At 55.3% G+C, this 19,879-nt stretch overlaps 1 protein-coding gene across 1 annotated transcript in view; it reads left to right on the top strand.

The window, feature by feature from the left end:
* Nucleotides 1–19,879, top strand: part of TOGARAM2 (TOG array regulator of axonemal microtubules 2) — a 58,900-nt gene that overhangs the window by 14,358 nt on the left and 24,663 nt on the right. Inside the window, exons 2-9 of the mRNA XM_032845855.1 lie at nucleotides 632–786; nucleotides 4,166–4,305; nucleotides 6,184–6,297; nucleotides 7,802–8,083; nucleotides 11,044–11,255; nucleotides 12,282–12,472; nucleotides 15,463–15,509; nucleotides 17,447–17,613. Coding sequence (XP_032701746.1) covers nucleotides 4,278–4,305; nucleotides 6,184–6,297; nucleotides 7,802–8,083; nucleotides 11,044–11,255; nucleotides 12,282–12,472; nucleotides 15,463–15,509; nucleotides 17,447–17,613 — 1,041 coding nt within the window. The 5' untranslated portion in view covers nucleotides 632–786; nucleotides 4,166–4,277. The remainder of the gene's footprint in view (nucleotides 1–631; nucleotides 787–4,165; nucleotides 4,306–6,183; nucleotides 6,298–7,801; nucleotides 8,084–11,043; nucleotides 11,256–12,281; nucleotides 12,473–15,462; nucleotides 15,510–17,446; nucleotides 17,614–19,879) is intronic.

Below are 19,879 nucleotides of genomic sequence, written 5' to 3'. Positions count from 1 at the left end.
AGATGGGCTACGATTTTGTTTTTTACATTCATGCACGCTGCCATGGAGCTCCTACTAGGTGCGGGGCCCCATGTTTGGTACTCTGGGTTTCTTTACCGTCCCAGGGGCCTGCTAGCAGATGCACGTCTTGCTGTCTGGAACCCAGACGGTTCCAGGGACATTGACCCCACCTGACCCCATTACGGCAGGGAGGTGGCATCTGCAGCAGTGGGTGTGGCTCCAGAGGGGGTGAAGGCCCCGCCCCCCAAAGGGGGGGTTTATGGTGGGCGGGGCAAGTCTTCCGTGAGCAGTCGTCAGGCCAACCAGCCTGCCTGTCAGTCACCTACGCAGCCAGGAGCCTGAGTGGGGAGCCTTGGGTGCCTCTTCTGGGGGCGTCTGGTGGGTGTGGGGATCAGTCTCCTGGTTTGGGTGGGGACAGCTCCTAGGGCTACCAGCCCCAGGGGTCAGATAATGTTATTTCTTTCCTCAAAAAGTCTTTAGAGTTGCCTTCCCTCCCCACACCGGCTCTCCGCCGTCTCAGCCTCGGGGCCTCCGGCCAAACCCCAACCTCACAGCCTGTTTGTTCTTCCGCGTCTCTGCGCACCCTGTTTCCTCAGCCTGCGAGGCCTTTCCCGTTTCCTTCCCCATCTAGACCCCGCTTCCCTCCGGGCCCAGCGAGGATGCCGCTCTCCTGTGGAGCGTCTCCAGGCGCCTAGTCAGACAGCACTGCGGGTCCCGCGTGTGTCCATCTCCGCCCGGGGCCCTCTGCGCTCAGCCTGGCGTTCGCTTCACAGCACAGCATCCCGGGTGAGAGCTGCAGGAGGGCCCGCCCCGCCCGTTTGGGCCTCTCACTCTGCAGACACGTCTGTCTCTCCCACGTGAGGGGCACCCGTGTCACCCGGGTCTGTCTCATAGGGACGGAGGGCTCTGGCCCATCAGAACTTTAAAGATGGCGCTTGGGTGGGGACAGGGAGAGGAAGAGTTCTTACGTGATCTATTGACTGTCTACCAGCAAAGGTGCTGACATTTTTGCACATGACTTCACTTCATCTTGACCAAACCCTTTGGTAGGACTTTTTTTTTTTCTTTTTCTTTTCTTTTTTTTTTTTCAGATGAAGAAACCAAAGCTCAGAGGAATTAAAGTTAATATGAGAGGGGCAAGTGGGAGCGGTGCCTATCTGAAACCTCTCTTCAGAGAAGGTTTCAGTCGGGGACATTTTGGGGTTCAAAACCTAGGTTTCTCCACTCTACCATCTTTGCCCTAGTCCCCTTCTCTACCCACCTTGACATCGCACCTCTGTTCCCACTCAGTGGGTCTGAGGAGGCGTGAACTCTGACTTCTTGGAACCCATGTCCTCAGAGGCCTCTAAAAGGAGGAATGGGTAGTGTCACGGTCACACGAGGGGAGCTGCACGTGTGGCAGCCCCTGGGAGGGGGGCAGGTGAGGATGCATCTTGGGATCAGGGGCCTGTCCCCTCCAAGGCCTCTCTGCAGGCACAGGGTGACTGGGATCTTGTCCCTGGGGCTGACGTCCTTTATGGGGCCAGTTCTAGTTTTGTGTCCTTTCCACTTGAAACCTGAGTCCCTTCCGTCACCTTTCCCATTCCTGTGGTGCCAGTCACCATGGAGCCTCTGTAGCCGTAGCTTTAGTGAAAGGGGTGGGTGGACAGCGGTCAGTTAGCTTGGGCCACTCCACTCCCAAAGCTGGAAAACCAAGGCCAAGGGTGGGGGAGCCAGCTACCTTGGGCAGTGCCTCAGGGAAAGAGGACACAATCCTGGTCCCCAGCCCTTTCGGTCAGGGGTAGGCTGTTCCAATAGGGGACAGTCACACCTCCATGCCTAGAACAGAAAAGGGCCAGGTGCAAATGGGGGCTCAATGGATTGTGTCTTGGACGTCGGGTGCTAAGTCCGATTGATGCTAAACCTCAAAGTTCTATCTGCATTGGGGCTGGAATTTCTGATCTTGATTTTTAGAGTTTGTACATGGATTTTTAAGTTCCTACCAGGTCATGGGCCCCCGGGATCTCCCTGGGGAGGTGCTGCCCATGGTTCTCACATACAATATAAGACGTGGTTGTTGGTCCATATGCAGCTGTGGCCGCCTCCCCTGGGGCAGGTTCCCAGGAACTCCTGCACGCAGACCCTGAGGGCCTAAGGGGTCAGAAGTGTTGACACAGTCAGGAGCAGGCCCAAGAGGGGGTCTGCCTGCTGGGTTGCCCTGGCAAGCTGTGACATGGATGAGGGTCTCTTTTCTGTACAGTGGGTGTCCCCAGGGCATGGAGTCACATCGGCTGTCTTGACCAGTGGCTATTCTGCCATTTGACCTGCTGAAGAGCTTGTGGCAAATGGGGAGGGGGCTGTCTTATTCAGAAGACCCTTTCCAGTAGAGCTGGCCACTGAGACTTATGTCATCTGTACTCTCAGGCAGCTCCAAATCTTCTCTTTAGCCTCCTAAAAAGCAATCACTTTGGGGAAACTGAGGCAGCAATAACTACTTTGACAGTGAAAGGTGAGAAGCAAGGCTGAGATCTCATTAGAAAGTGAACCTGAACTGTAACCCATTGGTTCTCAGTCCTTTTTGAACACTGAAATCACACAGGAGTTAAGAAAAAGAAACAAAAAAGATCCCCATGGCCTGCTTCCTAGAAGACTCTAATTCAGTAGGGGCCAGAGGTGGGGCCTTGCAATCTGCCATTTTTATCAGTTCCCGGGTGGTTCTGATCCGCAGCCACAGTCGAGAACGATTCTCAAGAAGGGTTCTCAAGAAGGGCTCTGGCTAACCATCCTTCTCTGTCTATAATTCGCATAGAAAATCGATGCTCTGGTTAGCTGTGGTAGCAGGAGTCTGTGGAGCCTACGGCTCTCACTGTCTACAAAGCCTAGACTCCAGTTTGTTTGCCTTAATTCAGCTGTGGGTGGCCTGTCCCCACCTGGAACATTCGTGCTGGGCTTTGCCAGAAGCAGCAGCCTTGCCAATCTCTTGAGTCTCTTTGCCGGCTCACTGGAGCTTGGGATGGGGTGTTAAGACCTGTGGAGTCATCTTCTGCCGCCTTGCTCAGGAGAAGTGCTGTGTCTCACTGACATTCCCCTGTGGCCAAATACTTATCCTAGTAGTCAGCACACAGGGAGTTGTGAGGAAAATTCTCTTTGGACAGAGAACCCGAGTGCTTGAGGATGTAAGCAGAGAGACCGGGTGGAGGCTGGGCGGGAACCTCTGTGGGGGCCAGGAGTGTTGCTAGGAGCTGCTCTGCCTTCTGGGGCCAGGGTGGGGACGGTGGCAGGCTGCCTTCCAGATGGAAGGCAGGTTTTCTCAGTTTCTGAGTTGGGATTTGGTGCTCAGCACAAGGAAGTTGGCACTTCGTCTTGCCCTGTCCCCAGATGATATCTTGAGGGAGCTACGCCAGAGTAGAGGTTGGGAGATGTGGCCTTTATCCCTGATTTTGTCACCGATGGGCTCTGGCCATCCACCTCACTGTCAGGGTGAAAATGGTTCACCTTTATCCTGGCAAAGACTCTAAAACTGTGTGAGGTCGCAGAGTCTGGGTGAGACACTTGTCACATGGAAAGAGAAGTTAGGTCCTGAGCAAGAGCTGATGACTGAGCCTAGAGGTTTAAGGGAGACCAGGACGAGGCTTGATGTGGTCCCGTAGCTCACCACAGGACAATGAAATGACTCTCTGACGGGGGGAGTGCAGGCCAAGCACGGTGTGTGGATAGAGCCTGGCACATCCTGAGAGGAAACTGGAGAGCTGGTTTCTGGGGAGACCCTGCCACCTACCCGAGTGAGAAGCAGAGTCACAAAGCTTGACATTCTTCAAGAGCTTCTGGGCCAGTGGGCAGAGAAAATGGGGTTTTGAAGAAAATAGAAACTCATGGGGAAAGAAGCCGTCAGACTCCGCCTCGATAAATTCCACCTTCCCCAGAGACCCTAAGGTGTCCTTGTCAAAGCCACAAGAGAAGTCAGCTTCGTGGGTTCGGTGACGGTCTTCACAAATTTCTCTGCCCACCGTGGTGCAGGCTTGGCACCCGGAAGGCTTCAAGCGTCTCAGAGAGGCAGAATGTCAGAAAAGAGATGTCCTTTGGTCCAGCAGCAGATTTCCTCACTCCAAGAATACCTGGGCTCCTGATGGGCTTCCTGCAAAGCCATTTACTTGTACTGACATCCCTCTGCCGCTCCCCACCGTAGGACCGTGGATGATACGGGCTGCCGCCTTCTGGATCCCCAAGGACTGTGCTTACGGCCCAGGAAGTAGCTGCTGCCTCTGGACAACCTCTCAGGCTCCTTTCCCACCCAGGGCATGAGCACCCATGATGCTGTCCCCCCAGGTAAGGGGCTGCCCTCATCCTGGGAGATGGAGCCAGGCAGGTGACAAGGCCTTTCTGCCCTGGTCCAGATCTCTGCTGGCTGATGCTGGCCCTCCATGCTCAGCTTCTTGTCTGGGGGCTCCCGGGCCCAGGGAAAGGCTCAGAGTGTTCTAGAAACTCAGTGGAGCATTGCCTCCACTCTCTGTGCTGGTGGGCCGGCCGAGAAGCTGGCCTGTTTTGTAGTCAGAGGACAAAGGGCTGGGCCCTCAGGGACAGCTGGGTGTCTCTGTCTCCTCAGCGGATGGGGCAGGAGAAGAGGAACAGTGTGGCTAGCTCAGGGTCAGGAGATGGAGTTCCAGGCCTGATGCTCTGCTCTGGGACCAACTGTGTGAACTTCAGTTTCCTCTGGCAAGTGAGGGGATCCACAGGCCCTGCCACAGATGGAGGGGGTGCTGGTGAGGTGGAGACCTGCTTTTCCCTGGCGGGGCTGGAGCCGGGGCCCTGGGACCAGAGTAGATCCAGACATGGGTCATCACCTAGGGACAGAGCACCTGGGGCTTTGCCATATTAATGTGAGGACAGTTGTGTAATTTAATGCCACATCAGGTTCCTGCCGGGCATTAGATTCTTACAGGGAAGTGGGAAGTACTGAAAGCTTAAGAAAAACCTAAAAGTCTAGAAATAGGATGAAGGTATGACCGTATGAACCCCTAATCCTGTCCAATTCCTTTGTTTTACTGACCTGGGAACCGAGACTCAGAGAGGCTAACTTACTTCCTCAGGGTCACACAGCTGATAGAAACAGGAAGGGAACAGACTCCTTTTTGCCTCCTGTCTGGGGACCTTCTACCCTGGGAGTGGGCGTGCTGGGTCCAGGTGGAGGCTTCTCCAGGTGGTGGGGCGGGTCCCTGTGCATAGTCCTGAGCTGTGCTTTGGATGGGGATAATACTAATACTAAAGTGCCCCCCGAGTACAGGTCCTGCAAAAATGGATGGGATGAGGTCCCTGTGCCAGGATGGGGCAGGGCAAGGAGGGAAGAGGCCAGGAGAGGGGAGGGTAAGATGGGGTATGCTTGGGCTGCTGTGGGGGCACAGAGGAGAGGCAAGGCTTCTCAAAACAGCAGGTGCTTTGCTGAAGCTCCCCCTCCCACTTCCCCCGGCTCAGGGCCCCTCCCCCGAGCCACCCTCCCCCTGAGCTCCTCACAATGTCACTGCTTGTTATTCATCGTCTCCCCACACTAACCTTCTGGGTCTCATCAGGGGCTGGGAGGCCGAGTCTCTGACAGGAAGCCTTTGGTAAATATCCAGGGTAGGGATCAATCAAATTGATGTGCTGAGCCAGGGAGGTTTAGGACAAGGTGAAGGTTCAGTGAGGGTCACGCTGATGAGGGGCTAGAGGACTCCCAGGAGAGGGTTGTTGGGCCAGTAATTGGATGCTCTGCTCTGTGGCCGTGGGGCGAGGTCAGGGCCAAAGCCACAGGTCAGGGGGTTACTGCATGAGGGTGACAATGAAAGGCATGGCAGTGAGAAGCAGCCCGTGAGATGAGCAGAGGACAGAAGCAGGGTGAGGGGGTGTGTGTGGAGGAGGGGAGCCCATGAAGGAGGCTAAGAAGAGGTGGCCAGGTGGGGGTGGGGGCGCCTGGAGAAAAGCCGGATGGAAAAGGCAGGTGAGTGTGGGGAGAAGTGGGAAGCCAGGCCGAGAGGGCTGAGAAGAGCGGGGTGGTGGGCCTTGGTGGGGATTGTGGTGCCCTGACTGGCTGGGCTGTGGGGTGGTGGGCCCCCATCCATGAGCTGGGCTCTGGTTTGGGGGTGGGCTACAGAGACCCCCAAGGGGAAGAGTACTGGGGCAGCCTATTCCCTAGTCCTGGTCTCAGTGGGCTTCCGGTGCTTCTGTCCCCAGCCAAGGTTCTGGCTCCAGTGGCCGTATACTGTGGGAGTGTCCCTCGGACCAGTACGGGGCCCCGCGCAGTCCCGGGAGGAAGAAGTGACTCCAGGCTGCAGACTTATGGAGAAGGTGAGGTGGGTGGGACTTGGCCTGCTGACTTGGTCACACCAAATGGCCTTCCAGTGTCCTTGGTGGCCTCCCTGGGGACTGGGGGCAGAGAATCAGGGTTCCGCCGGCAGCTGCCCAATTGGGGCCAGGGACCAGAGAGCAGACCTGGGGCTCCCTCCTGGAGAGAGGATGTGAGTTGTTCTAGAAGCCTGGCTGTGCGGTCCAGCTAGGGCACATGCTATTTTTACTGCAGTCTGCTGCTGAAATCCCTTTTGGTTTTAGGTGGTTCCTTTCAGTTCCATCAGGGGATGGAGGTACACAGAGGAAGAGCCCCAGGAACAAGGAAGTGGGGATCCCAGCACGCCCCTCGCTCTCATCAGAACCCAGGGAAGGCCCCCATGAAGATGGGGTCTGCTGTCCCTCGCTTGGGCGTCTGGGTGGGCCTTCAGCAGCCAGGGCGGTGGTGGGGGCAGGGACACCTGTAGTGGGACAGCTGCTGGTGTGGTGAATTGCAAGCCAGCCATTCAGCTTCTACTTTCCGCTCTGACTTCCAGCTACAGACCCTCTTCTCTGCAGAACCCCGGTTCCCGTGTTCTCGAGGGAGAATATGATTGTTCTAGCTCCTTGCCCTCTTCTGGCTACTCCCCTTATAGGCCTGTGGCCAGCACCTAGGTCAGCTTTTGCCGGGCCTGGTGCCACCCAGGATCTGTGGCCTCCTTTGTGGGTCACATGGCTTAGGTCAAGGCCCTCCAAAAACGCTGTGTGTGTGGCAGATTCTAAAAGCTGGTCTCTGTATTTGTTTTCCCTGGCCCTCCCACAGTCTAGACTCCTTCAAGGACCAGTTCAAACACCACCACTTCATGAAGGCCTTCCAGATCCTTCTCTTCCTCCTCTATGTGCACAAAACATTTTGTTGGCATCTCTCTCAGGGCGTATCTCCCAGTTGACCTTGTAATGAACCCATTGAGAGATGAATCTTTTTCTGTAGTAGATTGAAAGTCCTTTCTTGGTAAAGACTGTGTCTCACCCATCTCTGGGTCTCCACTGCCTGGACAGTGCTGGGCACAGAGGTGATGCTCTCTGAATGTTTATTGAATGTGCGATTGGATAAGCTGGTGTCCGAGTGGAAGCATGATTGAGTCACCTCAACTTCTCTTTTCAATCTGCATTTGGTCTTGTCAGGTATGTTGAATGGATTGGTTGGGACCCTGGAGGTGGCTGGATGGTGGTCCCTGGGCAGAAGACCTTCCCTGAGGATTTACGGCTCATGTCTGTGCTGTCATAGGGCTGCATATCGACTCCCATTTTCTTCCCTTGAGTAGCTCAGGACACACCTTGTTAAGGTCAGGCTTCCCAGAGACTGTTGAATGAATGGATTGACCCAAGATCGATGGTAACATCGAATGACCAGGATTCGTGGGGCAAGGCCCGACTGTTCTAAGGAAGCAGCACCGGAGAGTTCGCTGGGGCCTGGTGCCACCGAGGGTTCTGGGTGCCTAGCCACTTTCGCCTCTGTCTCCCTCAGCCTCCCTCCGGCCAACTCCGAGTGTCCTGCTAGAGAAGCCACTGCAGCTGTTGCCTGGACAAGGGGACCCCCGCAGCCTCAAGCTGGATGCCCCCCTGAAAGGCTGGCAGGCCAGGAATGGCCACCCCAGGGGCCTTGCAGCCCTGTCTCTGGGGTCCAACCACCTGGCACCCTTCTCCTCTCTGGAAGGTGAGGCCAACAGTGTGGCTCGGGACACCACCCAGATCAAGGACAAGCTCAAGAAAAGAAGGCTCTCGGAGGGCTTGGCAGCATCCTCCCGAGGTGAGCCCTGGGCCCTGCCCACCCACCTCCCACACACCCTGAGGCCAGGGACCCCCACTACCCGGCTCTGAGGGTCAGGAGCTGCTCAGGATGCCCCCACGCAGGGCGCTGTCAGCCGCCCTCCTGGGAATGCCCCTCCAGCCTGGGCTCTGCAGTGGCCTTCCAGCTCACCTCCCCATTCCCACCCTGGCCTCCTTCTCCTCCTTCTAGTCTTCTCTCCAGGGGGATCCTTCTAAATCGCCAGTCAGATCATAGTCTCCTTCCTGCTCCCACTAACCATGCTTAGAACCACCCTGAGGTTTTGGGATGTGCTTAGAGTAAGCTCCTGAACGGAGTCCCCAGTGTGTGAGGCCGGCTGCCTTCACCATGTGCCTGTGCCACACCCTCTCCTCTGCTTTCTGCTCCTCTCCCTCCAGCTCTGCTCACTCTCCCCTGCACTCTGCTCACTCTCTCCCCTGCTCTCTGTTGTCAGACACACCGACCCTCTAGTCCTAGAGCAGGTGGGCTCTGTCTGGCCTCAGGCTCTGACAGGCTGTCCCCCCACCTCCCTCCTTTCCTCACGGGGCTAGCACTCATCCTTCCTGCTTGGCTCAGAAGCCCTCCTCAGAGAGGTCTCCTTGACTCCCCCAGTCGGCATCCATCCCGGTGACATTCTCTAATGGAACCCTCTAGTTTTCTCTTTTAGCTCTTCTCACGGTTTGCGTTTGTGTGTTTGCTTGTGTGATTATTTGTCTTCCATGGGGATTCTGCACTTGGCGGAACCTCCACGAGGGCGGCTGCGGAGGCTTCAGTGTGAGGCAGAGTTGCCTGGCAAAGGAGATTCTCCTGAAATCCTTGTTAAATAGATGAGCCAAGAATTGAACAGTGGGCATTTAAAAAAAAAAGAGTTTATTTATTTATTTGACAGAGAGAGACAGCAAGAGGGGGAACACAAGCAGGGGGAGTAGGAGAGGGAGAAACAGGCTTCCTGCTAAGCGGAGAGCCGGAGGTGGGGCTTGATCCCAGGATAGAGCTGAAGGCAGACTCTTAAGGACTGAGCCCCCCAGGCGCCCCTAACAGCGGCACTTTATATTTCTTTCTCATCTGAGTAGTGGATAAACCGGGAAAACAGGCCATGTTCCAATCTTAGCTCTGATACTGACCAGCTCTGGGACTTTGGGCAAGTCAGTTACCCCCTCAACCTCAGTTTCCCCTCAGTGTAATGGAGATACTTATACTTCTGTGTACCTGAGTGTGATGAAAATATCGTGCACAGAATTCTCAGCACCTGGCATTGTGGGTAGAACTTAATAAATTTTCATTTCCTTTTCTCTCTCCTCTTCTCCTGGACCAATCATGTAACTGGGTCCTTTCTGTAGCTCAGTGAATGTTTGAGTAACACCAGGAATAAGAAGGCTCGAGGTCTTTGGAAGGGTGGGGACATTGGGGACATGCTCTCCATTGAGTAAGATACTCCCCCTGCTGAGGTCTCCCTGGGGCTGTGACCATGCCCAGGATGACACGGGGAGGCCCTGTAAGGAGTCCCCCTGTGGCTGGACAGTATGGAGGCAGTAGGTAGGGTGTCAGCATGCTGGAGAAGCTTGCTTAGAATTTCTAAGTGGTACAACTTCTGGAGTTCCTAGACCAAAGGGAGTTCACGGACTCCCTCCCTGAGAGGTCCGAAGTATTTCTCTAGACACGTCATCTCTTTGTACAAAGTTCTAGTGCAGGAGAAAAGGAATAGGAGTTGTTCTGTGCAAGGTGCGGATGGGAAATGATCTTGACTTACCGGGTCCCTCAGCAAGTATGGCAGGACGGGGATCTCTGGTCCCCAGGGCAGGGCTGTGGCTGCCCTCTGCACCCTGAATGGAGGCTGTGTTGGCCTCTTGGTGCCACTACCCAGACAGCTCCACCTGGCTTGTGACCCCTCCTTTCCTCCCTTCCCTCAACACCCCGACAGGACTGACCAGAGGGCAAAGGGGAGCCAGGCTCACCAGGAGAGCAGAAAAGCTATTTGGGACTTTGTGTTTTTTTTTTTTTTTTAAGATTTTATTTATTTATTTGACAGACAGAGATCACAAGCAGGCAAAGAGGCAGGCAGAGAGAGAGGGAGGGAAGCAGGCTCCCCGCTGAGCAGAGAGCGCAACATGGGGCTCGATCCCAGGACCCTGGGAACCTGACCTGAGCTGAAGGCAGAGGCTTTAACCCACTGAGCCACACAGGCGTCCTGACTTGGTGGTTTTCATGCGACCACTTAGGTGTAGCTGGAACAGAAAGGCCTAAGTCTAAGTTTTTTTTCACTGCCACCAATCATTGCAAAGATAATCCTGAGCTCTTTACTGTGGGGATGGCAGGGCGCATGGCACTATTCCAGAGGGCGTGGGCAGGGGGCACCGAATGCCTGTTGGGTGCAGACAGAGCTCCATGTGTCGTGGTCTGCTTTTAGACTAGGTCAGGGTGTCCCCTGTGCCGAAAGAGCAGTACCCCTGTATCATTAGCTGGAAAGGAAGAGGGAACAGAAATAATTTATGGGCACCTGCCATGTGCCCAGTACTTTCTTGGCATTTTACGTAAGTCACCGATCTTTGGAAAAACCCCATGACATAATTACATTCATTTTACAGAAGAGCAAGTGTGGATTCAAAGACTTGCTCAAGGTCCCACAGCTTCTAGCCAGGACCCACTGTCCTGACTCCTACTCTAGGACTGGTGTCCTTCCTGCCCAGCCTGCCTCTGACTTTTAAATAGATGACTTTGATTGGCCCTTTTTGCCAAATTTTATAGGAATGGGAACGGGTCCTTGGCGCTGTCTGCTGCTCAGCCTAGTGGTGGGGTTGGGGCCCGGGGGTGGTGGTGGATCTCTTTCTGTTCTCGCAGTCCCAGCCTCCCCTGGAACCTATGGCCCTGTTGCCAGTTTCTGAATTGCCCCCTTCCCCGTACTCCTGGGACTAACTTATTCCTCACCCCACCCCCCTACACAGCCTCCCTGGATCCTGTGGGAGGCCCCAAAGGGGTTCCTCTGAGGAGCACCATCCCCCGGGCCACCTCTCAGAGGCTGCTGAGGGTGCCCAGGCCAATGCCTCCCATCCAGAGCATCCCCACCACCCCTGAGGCTAGCGGAGCCAAGGAAAAGGGCCTGGACCCACCTGGGAGCAGTCAGGGTCCCCAGGAGCTGAGACCTGGTGCCCAGGAGGTAAGGTGGTTTGTTCTGTGTTGTGCCTTTCTGTCTTATCTTTGTTTCCACTCTTTTTTTTTTTGTAAAGATTTTATTTATTTATTAGAGAGAGAGAGCGAGTGCATGCACGTGAGTGCATGAGCTGGGGGAGGGGCAGAGGAAGAGGGAGAAGCAGACTCCCCGCTGAGCAGGGAGCCCTACCCAGGGCTTGAACCCAGGACCTGGGGAGCATGACCTGAGCTGAAGGCAGGTGTTTAACCAATGGAGCCAACCAGGGGTCCCTCTTTGTTTCCATTTCTTCCTACCCTGGTTCCTGAGCCTGGAGCTTCTCCCAAAGTGTGTGAGCAGCTGCCCTCAGGGATAAGGGGGCCACGGAGGGGAGCATCTTTCCCACAGCACCCAAAACCTTGGCAGATGGCCTGGGAGCTCTGGCAGGCTGCCCCAGAGGGGCTGAGCACAGCTGTGTGACCACCAGTCCCACACTTGGGGGTTCCCTAGGCCTTCTCTGGTCTAAATGTTCTGGAACTCCTCATGCTTCTGACCCTCCCCATTATAGGCAAGGGAGTGTGACAGAAGGGAAAGCTGACTGGGCTAAAACTCAGGAGATCTGAGTTTGCACTCTGCCCCTCGCTGGCTGTGTGACCTTGGGCCAGTCCCCCTCCTCTCTGGGCCTAGTTTGCACATCTATAAAAAGAAGGTATTAGACCAGATGTTTTTGAAGATTGCTTTCAGCTCTGATCTGTAGAAGTTTCTGAAATGAGAAGAATAGAAAAACAAATAATAATAACAAAAATGAGTAGGGACGAGCCTCTCCCCTCCCCCACCCCGCCTGCTGCAGGTCTTCTGTCTTGGAGTGGGAAGGAAACGATGAGCTTTCGTGGGGTGGGGGGGGCGGGTTCCAGGGTGGTGTGGCTGAGAAGAAAAACCAGAGGACACTTCCCAGCACTGCCTGCCACCCCAGTGGCTCCTGATAAAAGGGACCACCCTGTGTAAGGGCCCAGGGACGTGGGCCTCCAGAACTTCCCCCGCAACCTCCACTCCCAGGTGCAGATCTCCAGACAATACTTGCATTGCAATGATGAGAAGATGCACAAGTCTCTGGGGGGCGTTGTGATCCCGCCCATCCCGAAGGCCGCTGTGTCCGCTGGGGCCTCCTCCTGTACTCCTGGCTCCCTGCCCAGCCACTTGCCTCCAGGCCAGGGTCTCCTCACGGGCCTGAGGGCCCCCCGCGCACGGTAAGCAGCCCCCTCTCCATCTAGCTGAGCCTCCGTGTCAGGGCGGAGCTCTGGGGGGCCGGGCACATGGAGAGCCTGGCTCACCCATGGGCCACAGGCCTGGGGACCGCACGGGGCTGATCCTTGAGCCCAGCGGGCTGGGTGTCTGGGCTCAGAAGACAGTGTCTCGGCCTCCGGAGTCCACCAGTTTGCGGATGTCTGTGGTTGTCTCAGTGATGAATAAAATAGGAGCTCTGTTCAGGCTAGCTCTTTGTTATTATGTATTTTCTTAATTAATAGATACTAAAAATACGAGCATTAGCAGGTACAGGTATGGAAGTGGGAGGGAGTGGTCCACAAAAGTTTTGGGCATAATAAGGGGCTTTCATACTTAAAGATGTTTACGAACCATGGGGGTAGAGGGTTGCCGTGCTGTAATGAATCTTGATTTATGGCATGTAAGGAAGACAGATCTCTTCAGATGGCCCAGAACACCCCCACGGTCAGTCCAAACTGATGCTGGAATGTGTGTGTGTGTGCGTATGTGTGTGAGAGAGAGACAGAGACGCAGACACAGAGACAGACAGACAGAGGGAGGATGAGAGAGGCCTCACTTCTCCAATCCTTGGGGGCCTGCTGGACTGAATTCTCCCATTTCTCTCATGCTTCCTCACCTCTCCATCTCCCATGCTACCTTCCCCCCTATTTGTACACATGTCTACCTCCTTCCCAGACCTGCAGGGCGTGGACCTGGGCCTGGATCTGAGTGGCCGCTCCATTGGCCTCTGCTTCCTTATATTGGGCCCTTCCTCCCTTCAGAGGTGGTCCTGGTGGCTGGGGGAATTCTCCAGCCCCAGACCAGCGGCCTTCACTCCACCCTCGTTGCGCTTGACTTCACATCCTGTGAGGTGTTGACGTGCTTGTCGCCTTCTCCTTCCTTCCCTCCTGACTTGAAACCTGCTTCTTGACCTTCGGTGGCAGAACCTTCTAGACAGTGCCCCCCGTGCCCTCCTTCATCCATCTCTTAGATGTGGCTGTTCCTGCGGTTTGGTCCCAGCCTTCTGTGCCCGCTCCGTGTTCTCCCCGGGGGAGTCTTGTCTGTGCCGGTAGCTTCCGACAATGGGTGTCTTCCTCATCCCCTCATCCCCTGCTTTGGCCCGAGGTCTCCCTAGGGTCAGGCTCCACGTGTCCATCCCACTGGTGGACCTCTTCAGTGTCCTCATGGCCGATGTGGATCTGGGGTCAGAAGGAGACAGCGATGCTGTGCCACCATCACGGCCACACCTATGGGCCACCTCACGTTTCCCCAAACCGCCTCCTTCCCACAATCCCCCGACGCCCCCCACGGTGTGTGCATTCTCTTCCATCTTCCAATCTCAGCATCGTCTTCTGCTCTTGCTCCCGTGGCCCCATGGCCCAGCAGACTGCCACATCCCATCAGGTTTTCCGTAAGCAAGAGAAAATACAAAGGCTGCCACCCCTCTCTTGCCCCTGCCTTCTCCGTTTCCACTCACAGGCTCCCTCTTGAGCACCCCGACAGCTCCTAGCCCGGCACCTTGCCGTGTGGGCTCTGCGTTCTCATTTTCCCTTCTTGTGCGCTGCCCTGTGTACCTCTCCTCCATGCGATCCACATTTTCTGACACCCTGTGTCAGCAGCTTAAAGACGAGTCTCGCCGGTCTGACATTCAGGGCCCATCCCTGGCCCGCCACCCCGCACACCTCCTGTGCTACCCTCGGGAGCAGCACCTCCAGAACCTCCCTGCCCCATCTGCATAGCCCCAACACCAGCCTTCAACCCGGGGCCCCCATTCAGCTCCTACTGTTCCTCAAGCCCCAGTTGCACACAGTCCCTGCCCTCCCTGGGGAGGCGATTCCGGAAGAGCCTCCTTTGTGCTGTCTACACAGCATCTAGCCCACAGACCGCCTGACCACACTTTTATTTAAAGCCCCATCTGTTCTTCGACTGCGAGCCCTGCAGGGCAGAGCCCATGCCTCGAAATCTCTGTGGCTCCCACGGTGCCAAGCTTGTACCTGGTGTGGTTTAGTCACACAATAAATACCTCCCCGTTTGTCAACTTGTTGTGACACGATTCCTCTCCATTAACTCAGGGAGGCTAGCACGGAGGTGGGAAGGAGCCTCCGTCAGCATTTCTTTCATCCCTTCACTATTCACCCATCCGTCCACGAGTCCATTTACTTACTCAAGAGCTATTAAGCACCTGCTACGTGCCAGTTTCCTTAGAAACAAAGCCAAACAAGACAGTCTCTGTGTCCTAGGAGCTCATGAGAGAGATTTATTAGTAAACCATTGGTCTGAAGTCCAGTGAGGTAAGTGCTAAGATAGGAGGCTCCCCATCATTCTGGGGAGCCTGCTGGGAAATGATCTCAATCAGGCTGGGAAGCCTTCTTGGAGGAGGTGAGACCGGAACCAAGTTTTGAAGGCTGAGGGAGAGTCTGGGAAATGAGGAGGGAGAGACAGGAGGCATTCCCGGAGCTATAAGGGGTGTGCACTGGTTTTGGTGTGAGACAGGTAGGCGAGGTTAGTAGGACTGCATGGCCCCGTGGGCTAAACTGAGAACCGTGATCTTTATCCTGAACTAGCCAGGTGCCACTGAAGGCCTTTGGCGTGGAAGTGCCATCAGATCTGCATTAGAAAGGCCACTTCAGTGACCAGAGAAGGCTGTGCACGCTGGGGCAGAGACTCCTGCAGGAATGGCGGGGAGAAGCTACGGACCCCTGAGCAGGGCAGAGACAGTGACGTGTGGTGTGTGTCTGGACCCAGCCTGGTCTGGTCTGGTCTCCTGTCAGCCTGCCCTTGACTTTGCAGATGGAGCTGCATCTCCTGCAGCTTTGAGCTCCGAGCTGAGAGCCTCCTTACAGAGCCGCCCACAGCCCCTCCGTGATTGCCCCTATCTCGCCTGTTGTCCCATCCAGGAACCCCCCTGCTCCTCGATGAAGTGCTTCCTACTTGCCATCTCTCATGGTTCTTTTCTCTCCTCCATTCTTTTAAGATTGGCTCGGGAGAGTGGGCCTCGGGAGAAGACCCCTGAATCTCTGGGTACGTACTCCCCACAAGCACCCCCACTTGCTTTCTTCCTGGACTGGGTAGGGGATCAGAACTAGGGTTGGAGTAGGTGTGAGCACCCTCGGACCTGAGCTCCTCATTTCACGGATGGGGAAGCTGAGGCCATGGACCCTGCCACCTCGGAGGGCAGCGGCCCCTGCTCTGGGCCAGGCGTGCGGAGGTGTCCCGGCACACGGAGCCTCCCGGTAACCCAGCTGCGAGAGGGGCCTGACGACCTAACTGTGGGGAGGAGGGAAGCTGAGCCCTGGGTTGGGTGAGGGGATCTGGATGGAGCACCCCAAGGCTGGGGAGGAGGATACCTCAGTGGCCGTGCAGACCGGCAGGCGGGGGCCCACGCCCAGTCCAGCTTTCCAGCAGGTCCCTCTGGCTTAGCAAGTGGGCTGGTTGGTGAGGGGGAGGCGGTGGCCCAGGAAGCCCCAGGCTCAGCACTTGAGCTGAGCTCAAGAGGCAGGCCTGGCATAGAAACCTCGGGGGCGGCCGCTTCCCCTGCTGCTGTCTGGCTGGGCTGCAGTGGGGTGACCTCGGGCGGTCTGGTGTGACCCATGCTGACAACCACAGTGTCCCTAACGGCTACCCCTGAGTGTGCCAAGAGACCCCAGTTTGTAACTGTTCCCTTGTTTGCATCACCTTGTTTGCATCTCATCATGCTGCTTGAGAACCAGGTCCCTGGGGGCTTGGGGGCAGGGGCCAGGCTGCTCAGACAAGGCTTTCCAGGATGTCTCATGGAGTTGGGGGTGAGGAGAGGGGATGCACAATAGTGAAGTCCTTAAAGGGCTCTCTGATCTTCCAGCCATTAACTGGGGATAACATGGCCCAGTACGTGTAACACGCCTACCACACAGAAGGAGCTCACGTGGTATTTTCTGAAGCTGGGGGCTTCCTCAGTCTTGTGGCATTCCTGCAGTCCTTGTCCTCATTAGCTGGCACCTGAGCACCTGTGTCCTCTGCCCTGCCCCCTTATTTTTGAGCAAACGAGGCCTTTACCCCTCCTCTATCTTGGCCCTCCATCTTTCTCCAGCGATCGAAGCAGAGGGATCCTTGGCAGAAGGCATGGGCTGGGCAGAGGTCAGAGTAACCTGGGAGCCCTCCTGGAAGTCCCAGATTCGAGGTGTCCCTTCCAACCTCACGCAGCCCCAGAGGTTGACCCCCATTCCAGCGGACCCCTTATTTGCAGGTTCACCCAAGAGCAGTGTGCTCCAAACACTGTGAACAGGAGAACCCAGTTAACACTTTTTTCATTGAAAGAAAGCTGATCTACCCCTTTCCTGCCTCCATAATAAGAGAAGCTGCTTTTGAAGTCTATTGATTAGGAAAATCTAGAGTGACTAAGAGATACTATTGATTTTATGTCACTTGGAAATGAATACTGTACCAGTTACAAGAGCGTGTGAAGGTTGCTGGGTCTTCTCTATCAGTAAAACGAGGGGATGGGACCAGCATTGATTAGTTCTCTGGTCCTTCCATACTGTGTGATGATGGGGCTTGGTTTATTTTCTCTCTTCCTGAGGTGCACGCCTCTCAGGTAAGACAGACTGACATCCTCAGGAGCTATCTTAAACTTCTAGGTAACAGCCCACCCCCTGTTTCTTGCCCAGTCTCCTCCCTTCCCTATCTTACGATAAGGTGTGCAGTAATTGTTGAACGAATGGGTATATGGGTGGATGGATGGGTGCACACATGAGAAGAAGAGAACGCTGGTCCTCGCGCAGCCCGCTCTATGCCCAGCAGTGTTGTTCTGTAGACTTCTGCCACCAAGCACGCACTGGGCAGAACAGCAGAGGATGGCAGGCTTAGTAGTAAAATGTTACACCAGCCGCAGGGTCACAGAGCCCCAGGGGCAGCCCAGAAGGGTGAGAGCTGCTTCAGAGTGCTGGGTGTCCTCAGCTCCATTCTTGTTCTTGACTCCTCAGAGCCAAGACCTTCAGCCCTGCCTGTCAGAGACAGGTCTACCGCCCCTGTGAAGCACCCCCTGCCTTCATCTCAGTCCGCTCCTACACTGACAGCCTTCTCCTTCGGCCAGGCCAAAGAAGCCCACCCCTCGCTCCAAGACGAGGACCAGAAGGAGGGCAGTATCAAGGTACCTGGAAAGTGAGGGGAGGAGAAAGTGGGGGTCAGACTGGACCACTGGCTGAGCACAAACCTGTTTGATGAAATTTATAAATGTGGGGCCAGTTTGAGGAAGACAAGAAAGAGTCAGCTCCCCGGTGCTTAAGACTGGAACCTGAAGATGGTTTGGGGGTGAGGATCGAGGAAAGGAAGAGAAAAAAGAGAGAGGAAGAGAAGGATGGGGGTGGGGGCTAGGGGAAGGGGAGTATAGAGGGGAGCTGAGGGAGGAAGGGAGGGCACAAGGAGGTCACCCGAGGTTTGGAAGGAAGGAGGATGTGGAGAGTGGAGAGGAGCTTAGGTGAACCAAGCCCAGTAATTTGAACCAGCACCCAAGATAGAAACTGAGAGGCAGCTGACTCGGGCAGATCAGCCAAAGGCTCTGCTTGACAGGCTGGCAGACACCTTGCGCTTCTAAGGTGACCTTGGTCCAGATGATTCTCTTCCCTGGTCTGGATGTGTTTACTAACACTTGAAGAGTCACTGCTGTGGGAGCTCCGGGCTCAGTCTCTGAAGCGGAGATGGAAGCGTACAGGAAACATGCCTGGAAGGGCTGCTGGGTGCCTGTGCTGTGTTAGGGTCCAGGGACGGTGACGATGAGGTCCGGGCATCACAGCCCTCCTACTCCAGCCAGGGCATCAGAGCCTGGAACGAAGGAAGAACAATTAAGGGCTGGGAGGCTACCCCACTTCCCAGCCCACCTTGGTCAGACCGAGGACCTTGTGATAACTTCTCCCCCACTGGCATCTCGCTTTGAAGCCCCCCTTCGCTCACTACCCATGTCCTGTTCTTCTGGCTTCGTCCAGCCACACCCCGGCCCCCAGCATTTCTAACCATTCTTGCATCAGCAATATCCTTCCTGGAATCAGACCATTCCCATCAGCAACTTAGCTGTGATTTCTTTTGTCTAAAAAAACAGAACGACTGCTTTGTCTCCACCCATTCTGTCCTGAGTCCACTGCAGTCAGGTTTGGGTCCCACTGCCCTCATGGAAACTGCCCATGTCAAGGCCACCGATGACCTCCAGCTTCCCATGAGCAGCACAGCTCAGCCCTCTTCTAACTGCCACCCCCATCAGCAGCTTTGCTGTTTCATTCTTCTTGAAGTCCCCACCTTGGGAAGGAGGCGAGGGGATGGCTTCCTTCCTAGTTTTTCACCCCTATCGGATTTTGTTCCTTCCCAGTCCTCTTAGCTGACTCCTCATCTTCTTGCCCTCTACACGCTGGAGGCCCCAGAGCTCGGATCTCTGGCCTCTTACCTATTTATCTGACCCCCTGTGACCTGTTCTGGTCCATGGCCTTGAGTGACATCTGTATTCTGAGGACTCCCAAATGTCCCTCTCTGGCCCTGACCTTCCCCTGACCTCCGGGAGCATTCAGATTTTGTAACTAAGTAGGTATTAACTGATACTCTGCATTTCCATTTAGGTATCTAATTGTATTTCAAACTTAGCTCATCCAAAACTCAGCTATTGAAACTTTACCCCCAAAAACTCTTTCCCCAGTAAATAGCAAGAAAAGGCCACTCCAGCCTTCCAGCTACTCTGGCCAAAAACCTTGGGCCCGACCTTGCCTCCTCTTTCTCTGTTGCCCCACACCTCATATATCAGCAAAAGCGGTGAGCTCTACTTCTGGGACCTGTCCACAATCAGGCCTTTCTGTCATCCTCATTCTCGCTACGCTAGTGCAAGCCCCACCACATGGAGACTCTTGGCTCTGTTTTGCAACTTTTTGTGAGTCTTAAATTATTCCCAAATATAAAGTTATAAAACAACAACACTTGGAGGGACCCCTTGTCTCCCAGTGAAAGTCCAATCAGGTCACTCCTGTGTTCAGAACATCAGTGGTTTTCTGTGTTCTTTAGAGGACATGTCTGACCCCTCACCATGGGCCGCGGGGCCCAGTGCACGATGACTCTGCCCACCCCTGCCACCTCTGACCCCGTGTCCTCCCATCCTCTGACTTGGGGTGCTCCGGCCAGTGTCCTCACCACCCCCAACCATACCCAGCACCCTCCAGCCTCAGGACCTTTGCATTCTCTTTCCTCTGCTCAGCACCCATCTCCTCTAGAAATCTGCATGGCTTCTGCTCCCTTATTCCATCCATGTCTCTGCTTCAATTTCCCCTCCTCTGGGAGTCCCTCTGGGCCTTCCTACCTAAAATGGAAGCCCCGGTCACCCTCTGTCCCTCCTTTCCTTCTGGTACATACTGCCTGACATTAGAAATTGCTCTGTTTGCTGT

The sequence above is a fragment of the Lontra canadensis genome, unplaced genomic scaffold (assembly GCF_010015895.1).
Source record: "Lontra canadensis isolate GAN:19392208 unplaced genomic scaffold, GSC_riverotter_1.0 scaffold170, whole genome shotgun sequence".
Lineage (NCBI taxonomy): Eukaryota > Metazoa > Chordata > Mammalia > Carnivora > Mustelidae > Lontra > Lontra canadensis.
Note: the sequence above shows the minus strand (reverse complement) of the source record. Positions and strands in the feature narration are given on the sequence as shown.